At 42.0% G+C, this 27,277-nt stretch overlaps 1 protein-coding gene across 2 annotated transcripts in view; it reads left to right on the forward strand.

Moving 5' to 3' along the window:
• The window catches only part of CLYBL (citramalyl-CoA lyase), a 255,592-nt gene that overhangs the window by 198,128 nt on the left and 30,187 nt on the right, over positions 1-27,277 (forward strand). For both annotated transcript variants that reach the window (XM_059377994.1, XM_059377995.1), the window contains exon 3: positions 26,763-26,951. In XM_059377994.1, coding sequence (XP_059233977.1) covers positions 26,763-26,951 — 189 coding nt within the window. The remainder of the gene's footprint in view (positions 1-26,762; positions 26,952-27,277) is intronic.

Genomic DNA, 27,277 nt, shown 5'->3' on the forward strand with positions numbered 1-27,277 from the left:
AGAGCTGAACTAGGTGACCCTAGTCCCAGTCAGTGCCCTGATGTGAAAGCCGGAGCCAAGCTTTGCAGCATTTTGGGTTCTGTTGGTCATTCGCTCACCTGAGTGCAAGCTCTATGAGAGCAAAGACCTCATTTGCTCATAAAACACAGTAAATACCACTGAATGTATTCACTGGGTGATGTCTTCCTCAGTTTGAGCTGCTATAACAAATACCATAGACGGAATAGCTTAAACCACAAACTTTACTCCTCCCAGTTCTGGGGACTAGGAAGTCTAACATCAAGATATAGGACAATTTGATTCTTGCTAAGAGTCTACTTCCCAAGTCATAGATAACTGTTTTCTTGACTTTTCCTCACAATGCAGAGAGAAAGGTCATCTCTCCTGTGTCTCTTCTTTTAAGTCCACTAATCCCACTTGAGGTATTCTCCCTCATGACCTAATCACCTCCCAAAGGCTTTACCTCCAAATACCATCGCATTGGACGTTAGGGCTTCAACGTACAGATTTTGAGGTGACACAAAATTCAGACCATAGAAGGTTGATTAGCTCATTAGATGGCATCAGTGAGACCAACATCGCAAGAGTAATTCTTGTAGGAGCAGGCTTTGCATCACATTCAGTACCGCGTGTGATAGAGTGGGAAAATGCTCACATAGGCATCAGCAGACCGAGTTCTAGTCCAGCTCTGCCCCTATCGTGTTGAGTGGCCTTCAATAACTTGATCTCTCGGGGACTTTTATCTCCTTGTTTCTAAAGTGACCAGATAATTGCTGACCTTTCTTAAGCCCTAGGATTGTATATTTTATGATTCAAACCTTAGCCAAATGTCTAAAAATACATTCTCTGGATGATGAAAGATATCTACGAGGCTTACGTGGAAAAACCAGTATTCCTGGTAGAAATAATTTCTCCAAGCACACAGCCTAAAGACTGTGGATCAGAAGCACTATTTTCCTCTTCCTCTTAAACAGTGCTCTTTCAGTGGAGGTAAACAGCAAAAAGAGAGATAATAGGCAGTGCTGCACAGAATAAGTGGGGAGGTTGAGTGTGGCTCCAGACGGCACGGTGGTCTACAATGTAGTGGTTAGAGCTAGCCAAGAAGAAAGAAATGGACTTAGATAATTCAAGTGATTGTGGGTGCTCCTCAGGACAGAAATATTGCAGAGGGGAGTCATATGTGAGGTTAGGGTTGTCCCAGTTCACCTCTAAGATCTGTCCAGCTCAACTACCCTGTGACTCTAACAGCACCGAGCCCTGTTCCCTGTCATACAGTGACACCCCTAGGGACCTTGCCAAAGATCTAAGGTAGTCTAGGTTCTGTTCACCTAAACAGAGTTGGGGAGGAGACAGAGGATGGAAAAGGGGATGGAAAAAGTCACCTTTATTAACAGATTTTCTAGTAGCTCTTTTAAGGAACCATTCATTCCACTGTTCATGTTCATTTTGGGGGATTCATTTTTATTTAAAAATTTACTGTCCCAAGATATAAATACAAATCAGAAAACAGTACAATTAGGACACTAGATTAGAGTAATATATAAAACATTTTTAGCTGATTGAAAACAAAGCTGAAAGGACTGCTTTAACAAAGTATAGTTCTCAAGAGCAAGAAAAACATCAACCTAGGTTTAAAATCGTATATCCAGTTCTCTCAGCAGTTCTAGTAAATGCGATGGTGCGAAATACAACACAGGCAATAGTTTTGCACATAATATTTGTTGATGGCAAGTCTGTAGACAAGTCCAATTTCATTTGTTATTAACCATGATTTTTAAACATTTTTAAATTTATTTGAGCGAGGGGCAGAGGGAGAGAAAGAGACAGACTCACTGCTGAGCAGGGAGCCCGATGCGGGGCTGGATCCAACAACCCTGGGATCGTGACCTGAACCGAAGGCAGACACTTAACCGACTGAGGCACCAAAGCACCCCATTAACCATGGTGTAATAAAATAATTGTATCGTCATCTTTTAGCTAACCTGTGGTTCTTGACTACCCACAGCCCAATACTTGTTGATTTCTGACTGTAAGAACTGGAAGCCTTTGGGGCGTCTGGCTGGCTCAGTTAGTACAGCACACAACTCTTGATCTCAGGGTTGTGGTCTCAAGCTCCACCTGGGGTGTGGAGATTACTTAAAATAAATAGGCAAACAATTTGCGACGATGTGGGTGGAACTAGAGCATATCATGCTTAGCGAAATAAGTCAAGCGGAGAAAGACAACTATCATATGATCTCCCTGATATGAGGAAGTGGAGATGCAACATGGGGGGTTAAGGGGGTAGGAGAAGAATAAATGAAACAAGATGGGATTGGGAGGGAGACAAACTGTAATTGATTCTTAATCTCACAAAACAAACTGAGGGTTGCTGGGAGGAGGGGGTTTGGGAGAAGGGGGGTGGGGTTATGGACATTGGGGAGGGTATGTGCTATGGTGAGTGCTGTGAAGTATGTAAACCTGGCTATTCACAGACCTGTACCCCTGGGGATAAAAATATATTATATGTTTATAAAAAATTTTAAAAATTTTAAAAAATCATTAAATAAATAGGCAAACAAACTTGAAAAAAAAATGAAAAGAATTGGAAGCCTTTGTTATTTACCCATCTGAAGATTTTCTTGCAAGTATACTAAGGCATGGAATGATTAAAATAATATATCTCAATTACTGGGGTGCCTGGGTGGCTCAGTTGGTTGAGCATCCGACTCTTGGTTTCAGCTCAGGTCATGATCTCAGAGTCATGAGATTGAGGCTGGAGTTGGGCTCGGTGCTCAGGACGGAGTCTGCTTGCGATTCTTTGCCTCTTCCTCTTCCTCCACCTCTGTCCCTCCTCCCACTCGTGCATGTACTTTCTCTCTCTCTCTCAAATAAATAATAAACAAATAAAATATATATGTGTGTGTATATGTACACACTTTTATTTATTTATTTATAATAAATAAAAAATGCAGAGAGGCAGGCAGAGAGAGAGGGGGAAGCAGGCTCCCCACCGAGCAGAGAGCCCAATGTGGGGCTCGATCCCAGGACCCTGGGACCATGACCCGAGCCGAAGGCTGAGGCCTTAACCCACTGAGCCACCCAGGTGCCCCAAGATAAGATCATTCTTTTTTTTTTTTTTTTAAAGATTTTATTTATTTATTTGACAGAGAGAGATCACAAGTAGGCAGAGAGGCAGGCAGAGAGAGAGAGAGGAGGAAACAAGCTCCCTGCTGAGCAGAGAGCCCGATGCGGGACTCGATCCCAGGACCCTGAGATCATGACCTGAGCCGAAGGCAGCGGCTTAACCCACTGAGCCACCCAGGCGTCCAAGATAAGATCATTCTTGATCATCCAATGTCAAGTGTCCTTTTAAGTGACATAGAGGAGCAGGCCATGTGGAGAGAGAGGCAGAGATGAGAGTGGAACAGCCACCAGCAGTGCTGCCAGCACAGGCTAAGAGTGGCCAGGAAGGGTTCTCTAGGGAGAGGGACAGCCCTGTCAACACCTCCCTTTCATATTTCTGCTCTTTAGAGCTGAGAGAATAAATCTCTGTTGTTGGAAGCGGCCAGAGTTTGTGGCAATTGGTTATGGCAGCCTTAGGAAACTAATACACTTCAGATGAGTACATCTTGAAGGATGGACATCATTTATCAGGAACTCTAATTTCCTTCTAGTTGGTCTTACTGATAATAAAAATCAAAGAACGCTGATTTAGAACATATTAATAATATTATTAAATAGGAATATTAGATCTCTTTTGTGATAAATATTTTCGCTCACTTAAGAGCTATCCATAAGGGGCACCTGAGTGGCTCAGTAGGTTAAGTGTCTGCCTTCGGCTCAGGTCATGATCCCAGGGTCCTGGGATTGAACCCCACGTCAGGCTCCTAACTCGGCTGGGGAGGCTGCTGCTCCATCTCCCTCTGCATGCCTCTCTTCCTCCTTGTGCTTTCTTTCTATGTCAAATAAATAAAATAAAATTAAAAAATCTATCCATAAATGCCACCTTCTGAATGAACCACTGTTTCCTTAAGAAATTTTTATAGAGAGGCGCCTGGGTGGTTCAGTGGGTTAAAGCCTCCGCCTTCGGCTCAGGTCATGGTCTCAGGGTCCTGGGATCGAGCCCTGCATCTGGCCTCTCTGCTCAACAGGGAGCCTGCTTCCCCCTCCCCCTCTGCCTGCCTCTCTGCCTACTTGTGATCTCTGTCAAATAAATAAATAAAGTCTTAAAAAAAAAAAGCTATCCATAAATACCACCTTCTGAATGAAATACTGTTTCCTTAAGAAATTTTTATAGAAGTAAATACCCCATTATCAGAGAATAGGGCTTCATTGTGATATTCCTCTATCCTCGGCTTTGTTTGGTAATTTCATTTCTGTATCAGATCCATACTGTCCAATAACCTCTCCATTGTAGGACGTTTCAGCTTCATAGAGTAATAGTGCCAATAAAATTCTGCTGTTTTATTATACACTTATCAAACAGTCAACAGTCTTGTCTTTAGGCCAGAATTTGTTGGCCTGTCTTTTCTCAGTAAGTCTGCCTCAATGCATCTTTTAACAACTGTTTCCCCACATAGTTTTCATTTCAAATTTAGAATATGATGTTACTCAGTTTACTGGTTCACAGTTGAGGGTGAACAGCTTACAGCGTTTGTGACGTTGGATTTATTTATTTCCCAATGCGTGATTTTTTAAATAACAGCATGTTGTGTACTTGCTTGTTTTTCCAAAGCCACTTCAGTACCTGGATAACTCTGCTTTGATGATTCATTTACATCAGGAAAACTATGAAGGCATTTCCCTTGGACTGTGTTGTACCACTTGTTTCTCTTTTCACACCTTGGGATGCTCTCTGGAAAGAACCCACTTTAGACACCACTGTTATCTTCCTTCAACTTCTTTTTCTTATTATTCAATTCAATTCAACAAACATTTATTAAATATCTACAACATGCTATCCAGTAGATGAAACCAATGTGTCGATGAGTCATTTTAATAGGTGGTAGCATGGACTGACTTAGCTGGGTGTGACCAGGATGTTCAGATTTTTACAAACACTGAGACATACCCTGGAAAGGAAGTTCATTGTCAGGCTTCTCTAGTCCTAAAGTTACCTTCTGAGGGAAGCGGAGCCCACCTTCGCATTGTTACGTTGTCCCAGACAGTTTTCCTCCCCCAGCCGCACACTCTGCTCTCAGCCCCACCCCCCCCCCCCCCCCCCCCCCCCCCTCTTCCCCCCGCCATCCCCCCCCCCCCGCCCTTTATGTGCAGGTGATCATTCTCTTCTCTTGTGTTAACGTACAGGCTCAGCTGCTGTAATAAAAAGACCCAAAGCTGCAGTGGCTTAAACCAAATGAGGATTATTTCTCTTTCATCTAACAGGGTAGAGGCAGGTAAAATACTTTCTGGAGATTGGTTGTACAGCAGTGTGAATAAACTTAATACTACTGAGATATACATTTAGAAATGGCCGTTAGTCATCTCTGTAGTCTCTGCTACGCCCTGTACAACCACCGTGTGATGTCTGCGTGTTGTATATACATCACCTTGTGTTGCAGTTCTTCATCCCTGTTTACTGCAGGAAGGGTGTGTTTTTAAGATTTATTTAAGGAATCTCTGCATCCAACATGGGACTCGAACTCACAACCCTGAGATCAAGAGTCGCATGCTCTTCCAAATGAGCCAGCCAGGTGCCCCAAGAGGATGCATTTTTAAATATTTTTAGTTGTGGTAAAAAAAAAAAATCACATAAAACATATTATCATAGCCATTTCTAAGTGTATATCTCAGTAGTATTAAGTTTATTCACACTGTTGTACAACCAATCTCCAGAAAGTTTTCATCTTGCAGAACTGGTTTTAAGTCCTCAAAATCCCAGTGCTTTGATATCCACTAATGCTTTTTTAATCCAGTTGAAAGATGAGTAGGCATTATATGTTCTTTGATTATTCATTATTATATATTATATGTAGGTATAAAGGCTAATAAGAAATTTCAGCTAACTTCTTAAAAATTTATCATTCTAGCCACAATGACAAAGATTGAAAGCTTTTATATTTAAAACTATAGAAAACTCAAAATTTAGATATTTTGCATTTTTCTACTATAAAATACATAGAGTTGAAATGTTAATCCAGCAGTATGTTATTACTTCTACTCAAAAGGAGGAAATAAAGGAGTATATTTCTGTAATTTGAAAGAGAGAGTTTTCATGAAACAGTTGACCTCAGTAGAGTTATACAGAGAATGTTGAATGTTAAAGCCAGAGAACAACTCAGAACTCATCTTGTCAGTTTAGAAACTGAGGCCCCAAACACCTCAAATTTTTGTCTTGGGAATACCTACATCTGTGGCCTATTGTCCGTGGCAGATTAAAAAATGAGTTGCCAGAAGAATAATTCTGAATATACATACTGTTGTGTATCTTTAGGGGAAAGACCGACTTTTATGAGATATAGTAATTTCCCCATATTATTATGTTATTAAACAGTATAACATTCTTAAAACACTTTTGAAACTGAAAAATTGTTATTCACGATGGCTGAATTTAAGAACACTGTAATGAAAGTCATGTTGTTGGGGCATCTGGGTGACTTAGTTGGTTAAACTTTGGCCTTTAGCTCAGGTCATCATCCTGGGGTCCTGGGATCGAGCCCCGCATTGGGTTCCCAACTCAGTGAGGAGTCTGCTTCTCTTCCCTTTCTCTCTGTCTGCAGCTCCCCCTGCTTGTGCTTTCTCTCTTTCTCTCCTTCCCCACCCCCCCTCAAATAAATAAATAAAATCTTTTTTTAAAAAATTTTTAAAGCAAGCCATGTTGTTACGCACATTGAGCGGATAAAAAGTCTAATATCCTAGTCAAAAAACAGTTCCACCAGCCTCCTCAGGAGTTAACTGGCCAGGCAGCCAGATGTCATATCCTGACATAACATCCAGATGAAGAGCGGTGGGACCCCCAGTTCTGAATCTAGAAAGAATGTGGCCAAATCTGGATATGCCCAGAGGAGGGCAACTCAGTGGCAAGGAGGTTGAATCTGTATCATAGGCTTCCAGAGAGGCAGCTATGAGAACAAGGAATATTGAAAGACCAAAAACTTAGAAAACAGAGTGATCATTTTGAGGACTTTGTAGGACTGTCCATGGCCATGCTGACACAGAAGCAGAGAAATCACTTGCCAAGAGGGTAGAAGGGGGTCCTGCCCTGGCCTGAGCTTCTTGGGGGTAATTTTGAAGATGCCGCCCCACTCTAAAATTCTAATGATCTGTGATTCTTACTCCGGGACCTCATGATGTTTACAAAATATAAGAAAGAATCCATCATACCTAAGAGTGGGGTTCCTGCTTCTTACTGCAGGAACCTAACAGACATGGAGAAAACTCTGTGTGTGTGTGTGAGTGTGAAAGAGAGAGAGAGAGAAAACATGCGAGCAAGAGAGAGCACACATAAGAGCAAGCCAATGCCCCACCTGACTCTCTAATTTTTCCAGATAGGGCACGTTTGCCCTATCCTGCCCTATCCTAGGAACTCTGAGGACTTCAAATCATCGTTACACCTCAATGAGTTTATCTCCTCTGCCTGGTTGTGGAGGCAAGACTAATAAGCCTAAGATGAAACAGAGATGAGGACACATTCTGGGGCTCTTGTTCCTTGCAGTCTTCGTTCGTTCATTTCCCTCCCTTTCCCTGGCTCTCTATTCTTTGGAAGAAGAAAAAAAATTTAATTCTCTGTGAATCACCACCTTGAACACAACCACCTCATTCAAAAATGCATACAACCTAAAAAAAAGATCAAAAACCTCTCACTTCCTCCTGCCATCTTAGTCAGACATGACCAGAGTAGTGTTTGTTGCCAAAATATATTAAATATGGTTTGAGAAAGCAGCTTACACAGAATCCAAATTTAAATCTTTTAAAATCATCCTCATTCCTAGACCAAAACAGCAGCAGATGGACAAAGGAAGAAACGGAACATGGTCACATTTTATACCAGCAACATAGACCTTTTCAGATTGCAGTAAATCATTTGCCATCTGCAACCTGTGGTCTTTAATTCCTGCTGAGGCACTGATTCAAGATTCTGGGTTCGGGGTTTATTTATTTATTTATTTAACAGAGATCACATGTAGGCAGAGAGACAGGCAGAGAGAGAGAGGAGGAAGCAGGCTCCCCACTGAGCAGAGAGCCCAGCGTGGGGCTCTATCCCAGGACCCTGGGATCATGACCTGTGCCAAAGGCAGAGGCTTAACCCACTGAGCCATCCAGGTGCCCCCGGGGTTTGGGGTTTCTAAGTTGGAACAAAAACATTTAGCAGGTTGCTATTTATTAATTTATTTGTTTGTTTGTTTATTTAAAATCAAGCAGTAGTGAGCACACTGGACCTACTTGTCTCCTGAAGAACCCAGTAAGCTAAAGGCCACAGTACCCATAGGAAAGTAGACTCTAGATATTTATTATCTGATTTTATTCAAAATGAAAGCTCTACGTTTCAGTGGACAGCCTAGTTCCCATTATCTGTGAGGAAATTTGGCCCCTTTGGGGACTCTTCTTAATGCCAGGAGATCAGCGCTGTGTGTTTTCCTTTCAGGTAGGCATTGGGGACACAAGAGCCATGAGATATACTCCCTGTTATCAGGTAGTTATAGTCCCAGTCTAAGGACACTGGGTTATTAAAAACAGGGCAAGCTAGTATGAGCTCAGAAGCAACCCAAGTGAATGGGCACCAGGGAATAGGATTTTAAGTTTGGATGGTCCTTTTTTAAAAAGCAGCTTTCATGTACACATTAATACGGGCATGTATTTTGTTTTAAATCTGACATTTATTAACCAGTTATATTACACCATTTTTAATCCTCACCAACCCCTGAGTCGGACATTGGTAATGTCCCCACTTTTCAGATGAGGAAACTGAGTCACAGTGAGGTTAAGAAACTGCCCAGTCTCTTACTGAGCCAGGCATTTGCACAATTGGAACTTAGGCTTGCTGGATCCAGAACTCGTTTAGGGGGGCTCTGAGAGCTGGAATTTCATGACCAGTCCTTTGGAGCCTAAATGAGCGTGTAATTTGACCTAGCATTTGCACTTCTAGGATTTATCCTAAGGGAATATTCAGACAAGTGTTCTGAAATGAACGTTTGGGGATATTCATTACAGCTTTGCTTATTATCTTCTAGGTATCAGGGCAAATGTCTCATCCTCAAAGAAGCTATTACTCAGTAAGGCTGCCTTACTCAAGTACAACCGCCCCCCAGCTTGCTATCCCATTACTAAATTCTATCCTCTTAATAGATCTTTTCATAGGCCACATTGTTTATTGGTTTACCTGTTTATTAGTTGCTTTCCTAACTGGAATGTAAGTTACATGTAGGCAGGGACCTTTTACCTCTGTTACCTAAAATAGAACCTGCCACCTAAAGAGTATTCCGATCTTTAAAAAAAAAAAAAAAAAAAAAAAAAGGGCGCCTGGGTGGCTCAGTGGGTTAAGCCTCTGCCTTCGGCTCAGGTCATGATCTCGGGGTCCCGGGATCGAGTCCCGCATTGGGCTCTCTGCTCAGCAGGGAACCTGCTTCCTCCTCTCTCTCTCTCTCTGCCTGCCTCTCGGCCTACTTGTGATCTCTGTCTGTCAAATAAATAAATAAAATCTTTAAAAAAAAAAAAAAAAGAGTATTCCGTAAATATCTGTTGAGTGAAATGAGTGAGTGAATAGCAAAAATTGGGAAAATTTAAAATTTTAGTCATTAGAGGATCGGTTTGCTCAATTGTGGCATATCTGTGCAATAGAATACTGTGCAGTCATTACAAATGATTGTGGAGACTTTGTCCTTCATAGAGATAGACTCTGCCTGTTGTCGGGTGAAAACAGCAGGTGATGCATGTGTGAGACGGTGCCTACACTGGTCAGGGATCCTGGTAGCCAGCCTCAGAACCTACTTTACTGAATTAAGGCAGAAAACAAAATAGTTTATTAGAGGCTACTGGGTAACTCACAGACTCTGTAAGATACAAGGAGGTGCTCCCCAGACAGGACACAAGACTGGGAGCTCAGCACTTGAGTTCTGCATCACCTCAGCTCCGTAAGATGATGCTCCAGAACCCCCATGTTCTTCAGGCAAACACGGATGATAAAACCCGCCCTGTCTACATCTCAGGACTGCTGTTAGGGCAAATGAGATGCAAGCCCTTTGAAAAGTTTTAAAACGTGCTCCGTTAGGCACCTGGCTGGCTGGGTCAGTAGAGCCTTTGACTCTTGCTTTCGGGGCTTTGAGTTCACATGCCATGTTAGATGTAGAGATTACTTTATTTTTTCTTCAGTTTTTGTTTTTGTTTTTGTTTTTGTTTTTGGAGATTACTTTAAATAAATAAATGAATGAATAAAAAAACAACAGGGTATAAAAACAAGTTTAAAAAGTACCATGTAACATTTACATCGCTGTTTAAAAAGACAAGAATAACAAGAGTTGGGGAGGATGTGGAGAAGGAAGCTCTCTTGCACTGTTGGTGGGAATCTAACAGCCACTATAACAGCGTGGAGGTTCCTCAAAAAATTAGTAATACCATATGATCCAGTTATTCCACTACTGGGTATTTATCCAAAGAAAAGAAAAACACTGATTTGAAAAGATAATATGCACGCCTATGTTTATTGCAGCATTTTTTACAATAGCCAAAATAAGAAAGCAACCCAAGTGTCCATTGATAGATGAATGGTTAAGGAACACACACACACACACACACACACAAAATGGAATATTACGTAGCCATAAAAAAGATGAAATCTTGCCTTTGTGACAGCATGGATGGATCTGGAAGTTAGTATGGTAAGTGAAATAAGTCAGACTGAGAATGGTAAATACCATATGATTTCACCCATATGTGAAATCTGGACAAAATAAATAAATAAATAAACAATTCAGACCTATAAATACAGAGAACAGACTAATGGTTACCAGCAGAAAGAGAGATTGGGATGGACAAAATGGGTGAAGGGAAGTGGGAGATACAGGCTTCCAGTTATGAAATGAATAAGTCATGGAAATAAAAGGCACAGAATAGAGAATACAGTCAATGGTATTATAATAGCGTGTATGGTAAGAGATGGTAGCCACACTTGTGGTGAGCATAGAGATGTATAGAGAAACAGAATATGTTGTACACCTGAAACTAATGTAACATTGTGTGTAAATTATGCTAAAAAAATCTAAAGAAAAAACATTTATATCCTTATTATCCAGTGATTCTGAATGTGTGAGCATATATATACTTCCTTCTAAAGCCGTATTACTCAGCATTGAGCTGCCTCTGGGATGCCATTGGTCCTCTGCATTTACTAACTGTACATCACTAAGCATTAAATTACACATGGCAGTGGTCTGAACAAAAAGACTGGTAATTTTGGCTTGTGTTTGCTAAGCTTGTCCTAAAATTGCCTTCCATGTGCCTTCAGTCACTTTCCCTGCGGGGTTACCTCTGCTTCAGGCCTGTCCTTTTCTCAAGGCTCACTAAGCTTGCCACTTGCAGGAAACATGCTATTGTCATCTCTGAGTTCTGCAGTGTCTAGCATCAAAACTTGGCTTCTCCCTGAATGTCTTCCCTAAGTAGCATCCCAAGGGCTGACCTCTGGAGTATCAGTGTTCAAAGTCCCTATCAACCAAGATTTTATGCGTGATTTGGGCAACTGACCAGGTATATTTTAAAGGCTGGATTTAGTAACTTTTAAAATTTCCTTATAATCCTATTTTTTTGATATCTTTTTAAAATATTTTATTTATTAGAGAGAAAACATGAGCAGGGGGAGGGGCAGAGGAACAAGCAGACTCCCAGCTGAGGAGGGAGCCCTATGCAGGGCTCAATCCCAGGACCCTGAGATCATGACTTGAGCCAAAGTCCGATGCTTAATGGACTGAGCCACACGGGCGCCTCTGTGTTTTGGATTTTTTTTTTTTTTTTTTTTTAATAATGTTTGGTTCTCACTGTCCTCCTATCGTTAGGGAAAAACAGCACTGGGATATAGCAGCATTTCACCAACGTACTAACATTGCTAAAAAGGACTTTGATGTTCCTGAAATCAGGCATGTGTTGCAAGGTGGGATGAGTTCGTCCAGAAGCCTTTCCTGGCAGAGCTTTTAGCCCCTGAGACTTTCATCTTCTTCTTGCACGAAGGATACAATTTGGTCCTGACGCATGGATTACAGAAGCTGCTGAGCGTCCACACAATCTGTTATGCTAAATCACACCTGGTGTCTGCCCGGAGAAGGCTCTGGCAAGCTTCCTCGCTGCTGGGACCGAGGCCTCTGCCTCTGACGCCAAAACGTGGCAGTGTTGCAGGGAGCCTTCCGAGAGCCTGGCTCACCGGCATGGCAAATTAACCTGCTTGTTCTCACGTTAAATGCTTTATGAAAATTTACTGGGCGATAAAAGAGGGAAGAAAACCCAAGTGGTTCCGCGCTGAGCCTGCCTGGCACCAGTGAAGGAATGAAACTGCCGGGAAAGTCAACACGAAGAGCTGGCAGGAGGACAAGGTGTACGGCACAATGAAAACCACGGGTGGTGCAGGCCACTGCATTGTTTTATTAGCATTTTCTCAAGGAAGTCACTGAATTAGAGAGGAGCTGGTTTTAGTGAGCTGGGTGAGATGACACAGGGCTCTGCCGCTTGCTCCATGCTGCCCGTTGTCAGAGGAATCACGGAATGCTCCAACAGACTGCGAAGAGGAACCTCCTCTCGTGTGGCGTGGTCCTTGAGAAGGGCCCTTTGCTACAACCAAACCATAGTGCTTGAAGGGGAGAATCTGCCTTTTGAAAAAAATAAAATGTTCTAATGGCCATCATCCTCCATTCTTCGATTTTCTACATTGCATTTTTCTTCTATTTTCCTTGTTGATTTTATTTTATTTTATTTAAAGATTTTATTTATTGGACATAGAGACACAGTGAGAGAGGGAACATAAGCAGGGGCAGTGGGAGAGGGAGAAGCAGGCTTCCTGCGGATCTGAATCCCAATTGTGACTTGAGCTGAAGGCAGATGCTTAACAACTGAGCAAACCAGGCACCCCCCCCCCCAGCCTTGTGATATTAGAATAAAATAAAATGTCATAGAGTAGGATGGAGAAATTCTACTCTTTTTTTTAAAAAAAAAAGATTGTATTTATTTATTTGACAGACAGAGATCACAAGTAGGCAGAGAGGCAGGCAGAGAGAGGAGCAGGCTCCCTGCTGAGCAGAGAGCCTGTTATGGGGCTTGATCCCAGGACCCTGAGATCAGGACCTTAGCCAAAGGCAGAGACTTAACTTACAGAGCCACCCAGGCGCCCTGAGAAATTCCACTCTTCAAAATACCTATAAATTTTGGGACATCTAGCTGGCTTGGTTGGCGGAGCATGTGACTCTTAATCTCGGGGTTATGAATTCAAGTTTGACGTTGGATGTAGAGATTAGTTAAAAATAAGATCTTAAAAAAAGTAATAAAGGCGCCTGAGTGGCTCAGTCGGGTGAGTGTCAGACTCCTGGTTTCCGCTCAGGTCAGGATCTCATGGGTTGTGGGGTCATGCCCCACATTGGGCTCCGTGCTCAGTGGCGAGTCTACTTGAAGATTCTCTGCTCTGCCTCTCCTCCCACTGTCTTTCTCAAATAAGTAAGTGAATCTTTTAAAAAACAATAATAATAATATAATAAAATACCTATGAACTTGCCACCTAAAAGAAACAAGGCCTTTTTAATGGCCACTTTATTTGGGAAATAATTAGGAAGCAAGACAAACAGCAACAACAGTGAACCATGAAAAGTAAATGATTCGCTACTATAAAATGAAGTGTGGCTGTATATTTGAGCAACAGAAATCAAAATCTACAAACATAGAACCAACTGGCAAAATCATGCAGGAGATTTTAAAATTCCTTTCCATTTTAAAGCCTCATCTACATTAAAAGTAGTTTGTGGGAACAATGATCCAGTTTACTGTATTGCAAGAAATACATCTTCGTGTTTGATCTCTGCTGTCACAGAGCTTATTCAGCTACCTGATTTCTTCATTCATGGCTGCTGGAAGACTAATTAAAAATCCTGTCTGGGATGCTGTTCTCCCACAGAAAAAAGGCTTCTTCCCCAAAATGTGAAGTTAAGCCCTTGTGCCTACATCTTGCCGAAATTCCTGTTATTTTGGTTTATTGAATTGCAAGGCTGTTTGTGTCTTATCATTAGACATTTATACTTCTGTCTGGAAGCTTGTATAACCTCCTACTTACGGAGACAAGATTCTTTGTGTCAGCACCTTAGAGAAGTGTTGTGGAAGCAGTTGGCACGGAGACAGGGATTTCCCAGCGGCACTGTGGGCGCAGCAGAGCTCCTGTGTGACCCACCTTAGCGCAGCCGAGGGGAGAAGTGGGCCTGATTCGCCTCCAAAATTGTGATGGGCAGGAAAGTAGATGTTTCCCCACATAGAAGTGAAGCTTTGGCTTTTTAAGAAAATTGGTGCTTAAAAAAAAAAAAAACTGGTTCTTAATACTTAGAGTAGGGGACAGTTCGGATTAGTTACTAGCAATGTATCTCAAGGGGGCTTGTGAACTACAGGGTGTCATCAGCTAGAACAGTTGTGACATCACACTAGAACGGCTCTGGCCAGGCCAGGTGACATGGCTGTTAGCTGATGGGCATCTGAAACCATGGCAGGTTTTTACATGATGACCCAATCACTCTTGACTTACCTTCAAGAAGAATGAAAGGCCCACAGACCGTGCTCTTAAGGAGGCGGGCGTGCGGTTGTCCGTGGCACCTGTGGCAAATAGCAGCCTTTTCATCCTTATAAGGGTGCAGAGTCCTTTGATGACACCGTTCCCTTTCGCTTGTTTACTTTTATTCTCCCACGCAGACTGCAGCCCAGCAGGAGGGCTTTTAAACCCAAACAGTTAATTACCTTCTCTAACTGAGAGAGTTGAGAAACACAAATCTAGCAAGTTGAGAGGGAGAGGGCATCTTTGCTTGGGGCTGTGCTTTGCACCAGGTGGGAAGAGAGCCCCCTTTGCCATCCTCAGGGCAGAGCAAGACCAATTAGAAGGCAAAAGGGAGGGAGGTGGGCCACGTTGCCACTCCCTGTGTACGTTACACTTCTTTTTCTGGAAAGGAGATGCGCTGTACTGTACCTGTACTGTACTCTGAATCCCAGATCAGAGACCCATGTGAAAACGCCCATTCCAAAGACAAAATCGAGTAGCTTCAGGACTAGAGGCCCTCTGGGGATGAAAGTGAGTGCTTCCAAGATGGAGAAGTTGCCCATGGGGAGAGCAAGCTCAAGCAGGGAACCTTTACACTTAGCAGTCAAGGAACAGTGGAGGATGGTCCCCCTCCCAGTCCAGGCCAGCCTGCACTGTGGAGAGGACTTTCTCAGTGGAACTGTCATTCTTGTCCCACCAACCCTACCACAATTTCCTCCCTCAATGGAGGAGAAAATATAAGGCTTCAGCCCTTATATCCCTAAATGGGGGCTCACTCCTGCCCATTTGGGAATCTCTTGTCTTTCTGTCCTTCTCCTGGTGCCAGCACCTTCCCTACCTAACCTCGTTTGTACTGACCACCTGCCTCTTCATTCACACACTATTCCTGCCTCTGCCCTCTGCCCTTTTCTGGCTCTCTGCCAGGTACTGACCCCTCCCCCTGCACCTGTTGAGATTCCCAACTCCCCTGCCTCCTATCTGAAGGGCTCCCTTCTGTTTCTAAGTCCCGTGGTCCTCTTGTATGTTGCACCAACTTGAATTAATTTTTTTCTCATTCTGTGGGTCTTTCATTGCCACAACTAGATGACACATTCCTCTGTTGACTTATATATCAATATAAAGTTACTTATATATCTGTCCCTATCCCTCCGCACCTGTTCCCAGCACCCAGCACAGTGGATAGCATTTGACTGATCCCTCTCCTACTGGCTAAATTTTTTAAATGCACCAGACCAGAGACATCAGACAGAATCTGGAGATAGTATTCAGGAAATTTTCTTTTCAGAATCACGAACAACCTTAAAGGACAAATCCTATCGGTGATCTAAATGTTTTCAAGTATCTGGATGTTTGGCCTTAAGCACATAAAATACCTAATGAGTGATCATGTTGTCTAGCTTTCTTTCCTCTGGTTCCTTCACATCATGTAGACATGGCTAGTGGCCCCCCCAGGGGAAAGCATGACAAAGCACCCTGTTCCTCCACTCACAGATTGTCCTGCCTAGAACAAGTCTCATGGCCCCTTGAGCCTCTGCTGCCCGCTAGAAACCAGAAATTACACCATTGCCCCTCTGAGGCTGTGAGAACAAGTGATGAGTGAGGACAAAGAAAACAGAAAAAGTAGGAAGGCTCCAGAGCTCCACAGACAAATCTGAGCGTGGTGGTTGTTATTCGCATGGAGAAATGCGCTACATGCCTTTAAAAGGTAAATAGTTTGTCTTTTGAAAAGTTGTAGGTAAAGTATACCTCTGCCACACTACTAAATCAAAGTTAACAAGAAATGGAAAAAAGCATGGGCAGTCGTGTCCATGAGGGACATCTTTTTGTCACTAGCTCCACATTTCCCTTCGAGTTTGGGTTTTAGGTCTCTCAGAGGCCCATGGGGATGCCTGCCAAGGTCCTCAAAAAAAAAAAAAAAACAACCCATAAGACTTGTCACATATGGTTGAGGATGATCTAGCAGAAGCAGGTGGGAAGAAGGCAAAGTCAAAGAGTAGAAGGGGTAAAGGTGACGGACAGGACCCGGCAGTTCTACTCCTAGATAAACCCAAAAGAATGGATACAGAAAGTAGATTAGAGGTTACTGTGGCTGGGGAGTAGGTGGGAATTAGGAAGAATTGCCTGTTGCGTACAGAGTTTCTGTTTGAAATGATTAAAAGTTTTCAGATATAGGTAATCATGAGGGTTGCACAGTATGACAATGGTTCAGAGCATCCAATGGTAAACTTAAAAATGGTTAGAATACGGTACCTGGGTGGCTCAGTCAGTTAAGTGTCCTGCTCTTCATTTCAGTTTAAGTCTTGACCTCAGGATTGTAAGATAGAGCCCTGCATAGCCCTCCACACTTAGCTCAGGGTCTGCTTAGATTCTGTTTCTCCCTCTCCCTCTGCCCCTCCTCACTTAAAAATGGATAAAATGGAAAATTTTATATTGTGTGTATTTCACCGTAGTTTTTTTTTAATGGGCAAAGGATTTGAAATAGACCTTTCTTCAAAGAAGATATAAAATAAGCTAATAAGCACATGAAAAGATAACTCAACATCATTAGTCATCAGGGAAATGCAAATCAAAACCACAATAAGCACAGTGAGAGACCACTCCACACCCATTAGGATGTTCTAATCAAAAAGATCATAACAAGTGTTGGTGAAGATGTAGAGAGCTTAGAACCTTCATACACTGCTGGTCAGAATGTGATTTGACACAGCCACTTCGGAAACAGAAGATTAAACATAGAAGATTAAACATTAGAGTTACCTTATGACCCAGCAATTCTACTTTCTCCTAGGTATGTACCCAAGAGAAATGGAAACAGATAACCAGGATGCCTGGGTGGCTCATTCAGTTAAGCATCTGTTTTCTGCTCAGGTCATGATCCCAGGGTCCTGGGATGGAGTCCTGCATTGGGCTCCCTGCTCAGCGGGAAGCCTGCTTCTCCCTCTGTGTGCTGCTTCCCCTGCTTGTGCTCTGTCTCTCTCTCTCTCCCTCTCTGACAAATAAATAAAATCTTTAAAAAAAGAGAGAGATAACCATACAAAAACTTGTACATGATGTTCATAGCAATGTTTTTCCTAGTAGCCAAAGGCCAAAACAAACCAGATGTTCATTAACTGATAATAGATGAACTAAAAGTGGTATATCCATACAATGGAATATAATTTGGCAATAGAGAAGGAAGTACTAATACATGCTACAGCATGACAAACTTTAAAACATTGTACTAACCAGTCACAAAAGATCACACATTGCATGATTCCATTTATATGAAATGTTCAGAATAAGCAGATCTGCAGAGAAACAAGACAGATTAGTGGTTACCCAGAGCTGGGAGGCTTGAGGGAATATGGGAGTAACTGCTGAAAAGTATGGGGTTTCTTTTGGGGATGTTAAAAATATTCTAAAACTGATTGTGGCAATGGTTACGCAACTTTGAATATACTAACAGCCATTGATTAGTTATCCCCCCCCCCAAAAAAAAAATCGCAAGCCTAAAAATAATCTCACCGGGGCGCCGGGGTGGCTCAATGGATTAAGCCTCTGCCTTTGGCTCAGGTCATGGTCTCAGGGTTCTGGGATCGAGCCCCGCATCAGGCTCCCTGCTCAGCGGGGAGCCTGCTTCCCCCTCTCTCTCTGCCTGCCTCTCTGCCTAGTTGTGATCTCTCTCTCTCTGTCAAATAAATAAATAAAATCTTTAAAATTATTTAAAAAATAATCTCACCCAAACTATTTCCCACAAATTATAAGTAAAATGAAGTTAACTTGTCATTAACTTGGTTTTTTTCATTGAAATATAATTAACATAGTGTAATATTAATTTCAGGTGTGCAGTACAATGATTGAACAGTTCTATACACTTCTCAGTGCCCAGCAAAGTGTACCCCGGTCCCCTTTATCTATTTCACCCCTCCTCCCATCTGCCCCCCCTTCTGGCAACCGCCAATTTGTTCTCTGTATTTGTACTTTGTCTTTGTCTCTTTTTTGTTAATCTGTTTTGTTTCTTAAATTCCACATAAGAGGGATGCCTCAGTAGCTCAGTTGGTTAAGCATCCGACTCCTGATTTTTAGCTCAGGTCAAGATCTCAGGGTCATGGGATCAAGACCCACATCAGGCTCCACGCTGAGCACAGAGTCTGCTTATCCCTGTCCCTCTGCTCCTACCCCTGCTCTCTTGATATCTCTGTCTCTCAACTAAATAAATAAAACCTTTTTAAAAATATGACTTCATGTGAGTGAAATCATATAATGTAAGTCATTAACTAGTTTTTAACATTTTATTGTGGAAATATTCTAATATTCTAATACAGATGGTCCCCAACTTAACGATGGTTCAATTTAGGATTTTCCAACTTTACAATGGGGCAAAAGTGATACACATTCAGTAGCAACTGCACTTTAAATTTTGAATTTGGATCTTTTTTAGGCTAGCAATAGGCAGTAAGATCCTCTCTCGTGGTGCTGGCAAGCAGCAGGGAGCCTCAGCCCCCAGTCAGCCACATGATCACAAAGGTAAACAACCAATACACTGACAGCCATCTGTACCAAACAGCCACTCTGTTTTTTTCACTTTCAGTATTCAGTAAATTACGTGACATATTCAACACTTTATTATGAAATAAACAGGCTTTGTGTTAGATGATTTTGCCCAGTTGTAGACTAGCGTAAGTGTTCTGAGCATGTTGAAGGTAGACTAGGCTCACATATGACATTCAGTAGGTTAGGTGAATTCAACACATTTTCCACTTAAAATATTTATTGACTTATGGGCGCCTGGATGGCTCAGTGGGTTAAGCCGCTGCCTTCGGCTCGGGTCATGATCTCAGGGTCCTGGGATCGAGTCCCGCATCGGGCTCTCTGCTCGGCAGAGAGCCTGCTTCCTCCTCTCTCTCTCTCTGCCTACTTGTGATTTCTCTCTGTCAAATAAATAAATAAAATCTTTAAAAAAAAAATATTTATTGACTTAGATATTTTCAACTTACAATGAATTTATTGGGACATAACCCCCTTATAAGTTGAGGACGATCTGTATATGCAAATGTAAAGAGAATTGTTTCAGAATCCCCATGTATCCGCCATCGGCTCCAAAAATTATCAACATTTTAGAGGTACTTTAAGAAATTTTTTCCCTGAATTGTATTCTAAAAGCGCTAAAAATCACAAAAGTTGGAAGATTGTACAATGAATACCCTTATACTCAACTCCTATATTCTCCCATTAATGTTTTACAGAGTAAAAACTTACCCATTAATCTGTCCTTCTGGCCATTCATCAATTTATTTACTTTTTAATTAATTTCAAAGTAAGTTGCAGATAGCAGCAGGAAACATCCCCTTAAATACTTCTGTGTGTATATCACTGACTAGAGTTCAATATTTGTTTACCATTCTCTTTGCTCTTTTGTGGTAAAATTTATATAAAATGAAACACACCTTTTAAGCATACTTTCTGTGAATTTTCATCAATGTATAGACCTATATGATTTAAATTAAGACCATTTTTGAAATGTCTTTAAAATATTTTTAATTGCTCAGAGACCTTCAAAATAAATTCTTTTCATAGATTTATTGTATTCTATCTAGTATTGTTTCTTTTGGGCTTTTTTTTTTTTTTCTTTTTCCATTAAATCTCTGAGGGACAGAAATGCCAGTTGCATCTTATGAACTATCTATCCATACACCCTGGCCCATCTTAGTCCCTCGAATGAAAGCTGATTTAGCATTTCACTATAAACTTGTGTTTTAATGTACCTTTTATAACACATCAGAGACTTTGCTCTACCCAAGTCTACATTTTCGGAATAAACAGTGTGCCTAGAATGTAATACTTCATGGGATAAATCAGTGAGTGAAATTTTTTTCACTTTTTTAAATTGTAGTATTATGTATATAACAGAATTTCCCATCTTAACCATGTTTGCGTGTACTATTCAATTGTTACTGGCACATTCACCCTGTCGTGCGACCACTACCACCGTCCAGCCCTGTAAAACTGAAATGCTATACTCATTAACACGAACCCCCCATTCCCTCCTCCCCTCACACCTGGCAACCACTATTCTACTCCCCGACTACTCCAAGTACCTTATTGAAGTAGAATCACAACATTATTTGTCTTTTTGTGACTGGCTTATTTTGCTTACCGTCACGTCCTCAAGGTTCGCCCATGTGGTAGCATCTGTCAGAATTTCCTCTCTTTTTAAAGCTGAATAATATTTCTTTGTACATACATGGCACATTTTGCTTAGCCATTCTTCTGTCAGTGGACACTTAGGTTGCTCCCACATTTTAGCGATTATGAATAATGCTGCTATAAACACAGGTGCACACATGATCTCTTGAAGACCCTCTCTTCAGTACTTTGGGATATATCCCCAGAAGTGGAATCGCTGGGTCATATCACTCTATTTTTAATTGTTTGAGGAACTGCCATACTATTTTCTATAGCGGCTCTAATTTACATTCCCACCAACAGCACACTAGGGTTCCAATTTATCCACATCTTCACCAATACTTGTTATTTCCTGTTGTTTTTTGTTTTTGTATTTGTTTTGTTTTATAGTAGCCATCCCAATGGGTGTGAAGTGGTATCTCAGTGTAATTGTGATGTGCATTTCCCTAATGCTCAGTGATGTTGAGCATCTTTTCATGTGCTTCTTGGCCATTCATGTATCATCTTCAAAGAAATATCTATTCAAGTCCTTTGCCCATTTTTGAATTGTGTTTTTTTGTTTTCTTTGAATTGTATTTTGTTGTTGTTATTGTTGAGTGTTAGGAGATCTGAATATATTCTAGATATAAATCCTTTGTCAGTTATATGATTTGTAAATATTCTCTGCCCATCTGTGGGTTGCCCTTTTTCTGTTTATAGTGTCTCTTGATGTACAAATACTTTTTTTCATGAAGTCCAATTTGTCTGGTTTCTTTCTTTTGTTACCTGTGCCTTTGCTGTTACCCATGAATGAAATTTTAAGCCAGCTGACCCATGGTATATGTAGCATTGTCAATTTTCTTCTTTCAAAAACAAGCAAAAGATTTCTTTAACATGTGGAAAAGACAATGGGATAGAAAACTCAACACTATCATCTTCTAAAGAAACCCTCCCACATTGTAATAATTAATGAGAATTTATTTGCCTTTTATCCAGTGCAGTCACTACAACAGTCTCTGGGATTGTAATAAATTTTTATACATTTATGAGAAAAATACAATAACAGAGTTCACAAACAATGACCTGTTTCTTTTTAAAAATATATATAAATATATATTCTTATATATATATTCTTTATATATGTATATCTTCTTTTATTCTTTTTATATATATATATATTCTTTTTAAATATATATATAAATGTATACAAGAAGTTATATGAAAAAGGAGACCTTCCATGGAAAAGTTCACTCCAAAGTTTGTATTTTAAACCAAACAACCTCAACATTTTCAAGAATTTTTTCACATAGATACCGATAGCAAGGACGTCTGCCTGAAGTTTGTTGCACTCCAGGCCTGTGACTTCATTTTACAAATCAGATAACATGGAAATAAGATGGACACATTCAGAAAAGACAGAATTCACTAGTGTTTCTGAGGCTGTGGCCTGGCAGTTTGCCTTTTGCCCCGATGAAATATTAATTGCACATTTTTAAAAAATCACCAGGGTTATGCATCTCCCCGGAGCCTAGAAGGTCTTTCATATTTCTTAATTACCAAACGTGGGTTCGGCCGCTCGGGTTTCTCCCTGCGCCTGCCGCAGCAAGGGTGCCCTTGCGGTTTCCGCTGAAAAGGACTAGCCATTAACACAGGAGGTTGGGGTGGCGGGTAGATGAAGGGAAAGGTGTTAATTCAGATGTTATGAAACTGTGATAATGCTGTTATTTAAGGCACTTATTTGGGTATGTTTATACTTTGTAGTTTTATAAATAAACCCAAGGGGCTCCTCCGGGTTGTCACAGTCCTCCTTGAAGCTCGTATCCTGTCTGTCTCTTCCTATCCGACAGTAGAATTGATGCCGCTCTAATCCCTGGAAGTTGGGAACTAATGAACTGACTGCTGAGCTGCCGCCACGGAGCTTGGTCCCAAACTATACTGTACTTCACACTCGATTTATTCTCCAGATGGCGAGACTGTGCCGCCCTGCCGCGAGGGACCACCTCTTCCACTGGAGTGTAAAAGTGGACGGATGTTGTTTTCTTTGCAGATTTGATCATTCTGAGCTAGAAACTCGCGAGGATGATTAGTTATTAGCTTTAATGGGTGCCAATTGAACCAACTGCACGCATATTTTCTCCTTTAATTTTGGAGTCTGCGGGTCTTGGCGATGGTTGATTTATCCGCTTTCTTACGTCACTCGAGCGTGTCTCTTCCCCAGGTGATAAGAACCCGGTCTCTGAAATCATAGCACGCCTTGGTTCCTGGCCCAGACAGAGTCATGTAATACGGTGGCTTATGTATAAGGACAAGTTTATTAGCCACTGGTCCACTGCACTGAGCAGCCCGTGGCACGGAATATCGATTGGCTGCAGGAAGTTTGGTGACACAACTTTTTATGTACAACAGCAGCTGGTGAAGATTCTGATTGGTGCCAACTTCCTTTGTGACCTCTACAGAGTTCACCTCTGGAATCAGACATGCTACAGAACACAGTGTGATAATTAGTCTCTACAAAGATCTAATGTAACTGTTGAGAAAGGCCTTAATTCCATTATTCTGGTTTTTTCCAGGTTGTCAGATTTTAGTGGGACAAGCACATCCTACACTAAGAAATGCTTAACAGGGCCGTTCTGTTGTGTTAACACATTTAGAGTGCAGTTCCTTCCAAACCGCATTTTGAACAACCTGGCTTGCCACCAGCATGTAAGACCTCCCCCTAACCACCCCTAACCACCCCCCAAAAAAGGTCTTTTTTGAGGGACCTCTTCTTGCTTTAATTTCCTCTTCCTTCTTTTGCCCGGGAATATTACCTCCCAGTATCTCAGCAGACCACTTAAATAGCCCTTCAGAGAAGGGGGTGTCTGCCAGGCCCGTGTCTTACTGATCCCCTGAATGAGATAGAAATTGGAAGGATAGTCAGGGCTGAGGGGGAGCCAAGGAAATAGAGAGAGAGAGAAAGCGTGAAGGGAGCAAGGTGATGCAAAGCAGAGAGCTGTGAGAAAGAAAGATTGGCATCAGGGAGGGAGGAAGGGAACAGAATGAACAGAATTTCTTTCTTTTCACAACTGGGTGGATTGTGGCTCTCTCTAGCTGAGCACCCAGAACTAAACTTAATTGTTCTTAGAAACTGCCTTCTTCTCACCCAACAGATGGCATGGGTGTGTTTGCTAGCACTGTAACATATTTCACCATTATAGCACCAAAAAGAAAAAAAAAAAAATCAACATACTTGTTGGTTGGTGTAAATTCAGTGAAGTTGTTTGATATTTTGGAATACATAGCAGAGGGATGCACACTTAGTTTATGTAAATTGCAGCAAGCAACAGCCTGTTAATAAGGGTGTTGTGTGGCAATATACCTCCAAAGCCATCATCTTTTTTTGGAAAGGTACAGAATGATGAAGTGGAAAGAGCTTGTTTTCATTCTGAGCCAAGAAAAGAAAAAAAAAAAAAAAGAAGTCTAACAAAATGCTGAGTATTCACTGTTCGTTATTATAACATGAAAAGTACTAATAAGATTATGCCCCAAATTGGAATTAGGTACTTCATTTGCAGCCAATTTCACAAGGGTTGAATTTTACTAAGTAAACCGGAATGTGCTGAAACCATGGTAATCTGACTTTAGATAAAAATCGCAAAGCCCGGGTTGGGGGCTGGTGGTAGTGGAGGGGGGTGCCTGGGTGGCTCTGTCGTTAGGCGTCTGCCTCCAGCTCAGGTCATGGTCCCAGGGTCCTGGGATGGAGCCCCATGTCGGCTCCCTACTCAACGGGAAGCCTGCTTCTCCCTCTCCCACTCCCCCTGCTTACGTTCCCTCTCTCGCTGTCTCTCTCTGTCAAATAAATTAATTAAATCTTTAAAAAAAAACTTGCAAACGGGTTAGAACACAAGCTTTGAACAAACAGCCCCTTTCTAATCCAGAGAAACAACAGAACAGCTTAGAGGGCAGATTTTGTTAGACACCGACATGAACAATTTAGGAAGTCGACATTGCCAGGGATCCTGCGTCTTGGGCACACACACAGATTAAAGTAGAGCGTAGATGACGATTCATGTAACGCAAGTTTTAAAATGCCTTTCAGGCGAAATGATCTAGTTCGTTCCTTTCCATTTTCCATTCACTCTGTCCCAGTAGACCCTTTGACAAGCCCAACCTGCTATTGAAAGAAATCCTGGAAGTTGAAATATTTACAAGCTGGAGCAATGCTGAGTTTGTAGCTGTTTGGGCTACACGGAGCATAACGCATTTTAGGTTCTCAGAGGCTATGGATCTAAACGCCCACACTGTCAAAAAGCTGAAGGCATTTTCTCTCGACAGCTCGGGATGTTCTTGGAACCATGGCACTGAGCTCACTTCCGCTCTTCACCTTCAGGCTTTTCCTAGTTAGAGAACGTAACAACAAGGCATGGCAGAGCAAGCGGATGAGTTTTATAGCTGTGGAACAGCCAACGGCATGATGTGGAACCAAGCCACCCTTGGCCGCAGCGCCCTTCACTTCAGCTAGTGTGCGCGCGCTCTTGTTTTTGTCTAAGCTTGGCCTAATTACCCGCAGTCAGAGCTCTGTAAATCAGGGCTCCACAGGGCTGTCTTAAACTGGTCTACGTATTCTGTTTCCATCTGACCTGACAACTCTAAGCCACTGTTTCCTCACACTGTTTAACTCAGACCACATTTGGAAGCCTTCCCTGCTCCCACTCGGTCATAGACCTACATCCGTCTGCTTTAAATTTACTGTCCTGGCTTGTCTTGTTGATTAGACTTAGACCCAATATCGGCTCTCATAATTCTCTTTTTGTCTCCGCTTTGGTTTGCTATTTTTCCAGATAAGTATTGCTGTTCAAATGGCTGTATATTGCTAAGACTTTTTTTTTTTTAAACCACATTCGTCAGCAGTGAGAAGCTTTAAAGTTTTATTAGTATCATAAAAACCCTTCCCAAATGAAACTACTTTTGATAAGTGTTCATTCTGACAATGAGAATTTGTTGAGGGCTGTTGGCAAGTTGAAGGAACTTGTTTTTGAAACTGAAATTGGCAGGAAGTAATGACACCAAGTGCTTTCTTTCTCTTGACTCCAACCCCCAGCCCCTCAATGCGCTCCTTTCTCTCCCCTCCCCCTTCCCCACCTTCAACACCCCGACTCAGAGCCAATAAATAACATGCTTGGTTTCATACAGTTTTTCTAGGGACAATTCATATACTGAAGCAGGCTTTCAACCTTTCAGCTTTTCTTAACTATGGAGCACAGACTGGCAAGTCAAAGGGGAAAAAATTATTTGTCTTCCACTTCATGATGGGATTTCTTGGTGGTATTTTTGCCTTCCATCTGAATAAGTTGGAGCTTTTTTGTACTGTGGAGTGTGTCATTTTCCGGGGAGCGCTCTCTTAATTGAATGTCAAAAATCAACTCACTTGCAAAAAATTTTTAAGTGACTAAAAAACATGACGCGTGTAGAAAAGAGAAAAACAAATCCTTATTTTTTCCCTCCTGTGAATATGCTGACAGACAAGACTACCATTATCCATGTGTTATGTAGTTCCTTATGTTTATTAAATGAAAAAATGCAAGTAGAAGTCTTAGAACCTTGCCTGGAGCTTAGTAAATGCTCAATAAATGCTCCCCATGAGTTATCCTACCTTTGTAGTTGGAAAGCAATGCTAGAGAGCCAGAGCACAGCACTGGTTAAGAAGTGCACTAGTGTGCGTGACAGTGGCCGTCACCTCTGTTACAGTCCTCTTGAGTGAAGTCTGGAAATCAGTCTCCTGTCTGTCAGATTGGACAACTTATTTCAAGTGCCATGTATTTGCTGGACAGGAAATGTGTAGATACAGTCATGGTGCTCAGACTCTGAATCCACTCAGGAGGTCCACAGTCCATTGGATTGTGTTTCCTCTCGATGATAAATAAACTTAAGAGACACGTTTTGTTGACACCTACAGAACGAAGCTCGACTGAGAATAGTAAAAACTCTTGAAGACTTTGATCTGGGCCCAACTGAAAAGTGTGTGAGAGTCAACTCGGTGTCCAGTGGTCTGGCCGAAGAGGACCTGGAGACCCTCCTGCAGTCCCGAGTCTTTCCCTCAAGCCTGATGCTGCCCAAGGTGGAAGGTCCTGAAGAAATCCAGTGGGTGAGTAGCTAACACTTTGCTTTAAAGACTCCGGAGCAGCTGAGGAGGAGTAGCAGAAGGGAAGGGTTCGGGTGCTGCAGGTTTTGAAAACGCATGCACGGAGCAGAGAGAAAGGCAGCTGAGGGAGAGGAGGGAGGCCAAGAGACTGTTCCCTTCACACAAGGAGAGCCTGGCTTTGCCCAGAGCGTTCGGAGGAACAACTCTGCCCTCGGGATGACGCTTCCGCTCCCTACTCAGACTTGCGGTTGGGCCAGAACGGCATCCTTGGAAGCCTCACAGAGCAATCCTTGGAAACCGGCTTGCCCCGGGAATTGGATCTCTTCTCT

This window comes from Mustela nigripes, chromosome 15 (genome assembly GCF_022355385.1).
Source record: "Mustela nigripes isolate SB6536 chromosome 15, MUSNIG.SB6536, whole genome shotgun sequence".
Lineage (NCBI taxonomy): Eukaryota > Metazoa > Chordata > Mammalia > Carnivora > Mustelidae > Mustela > Mustela nigripes.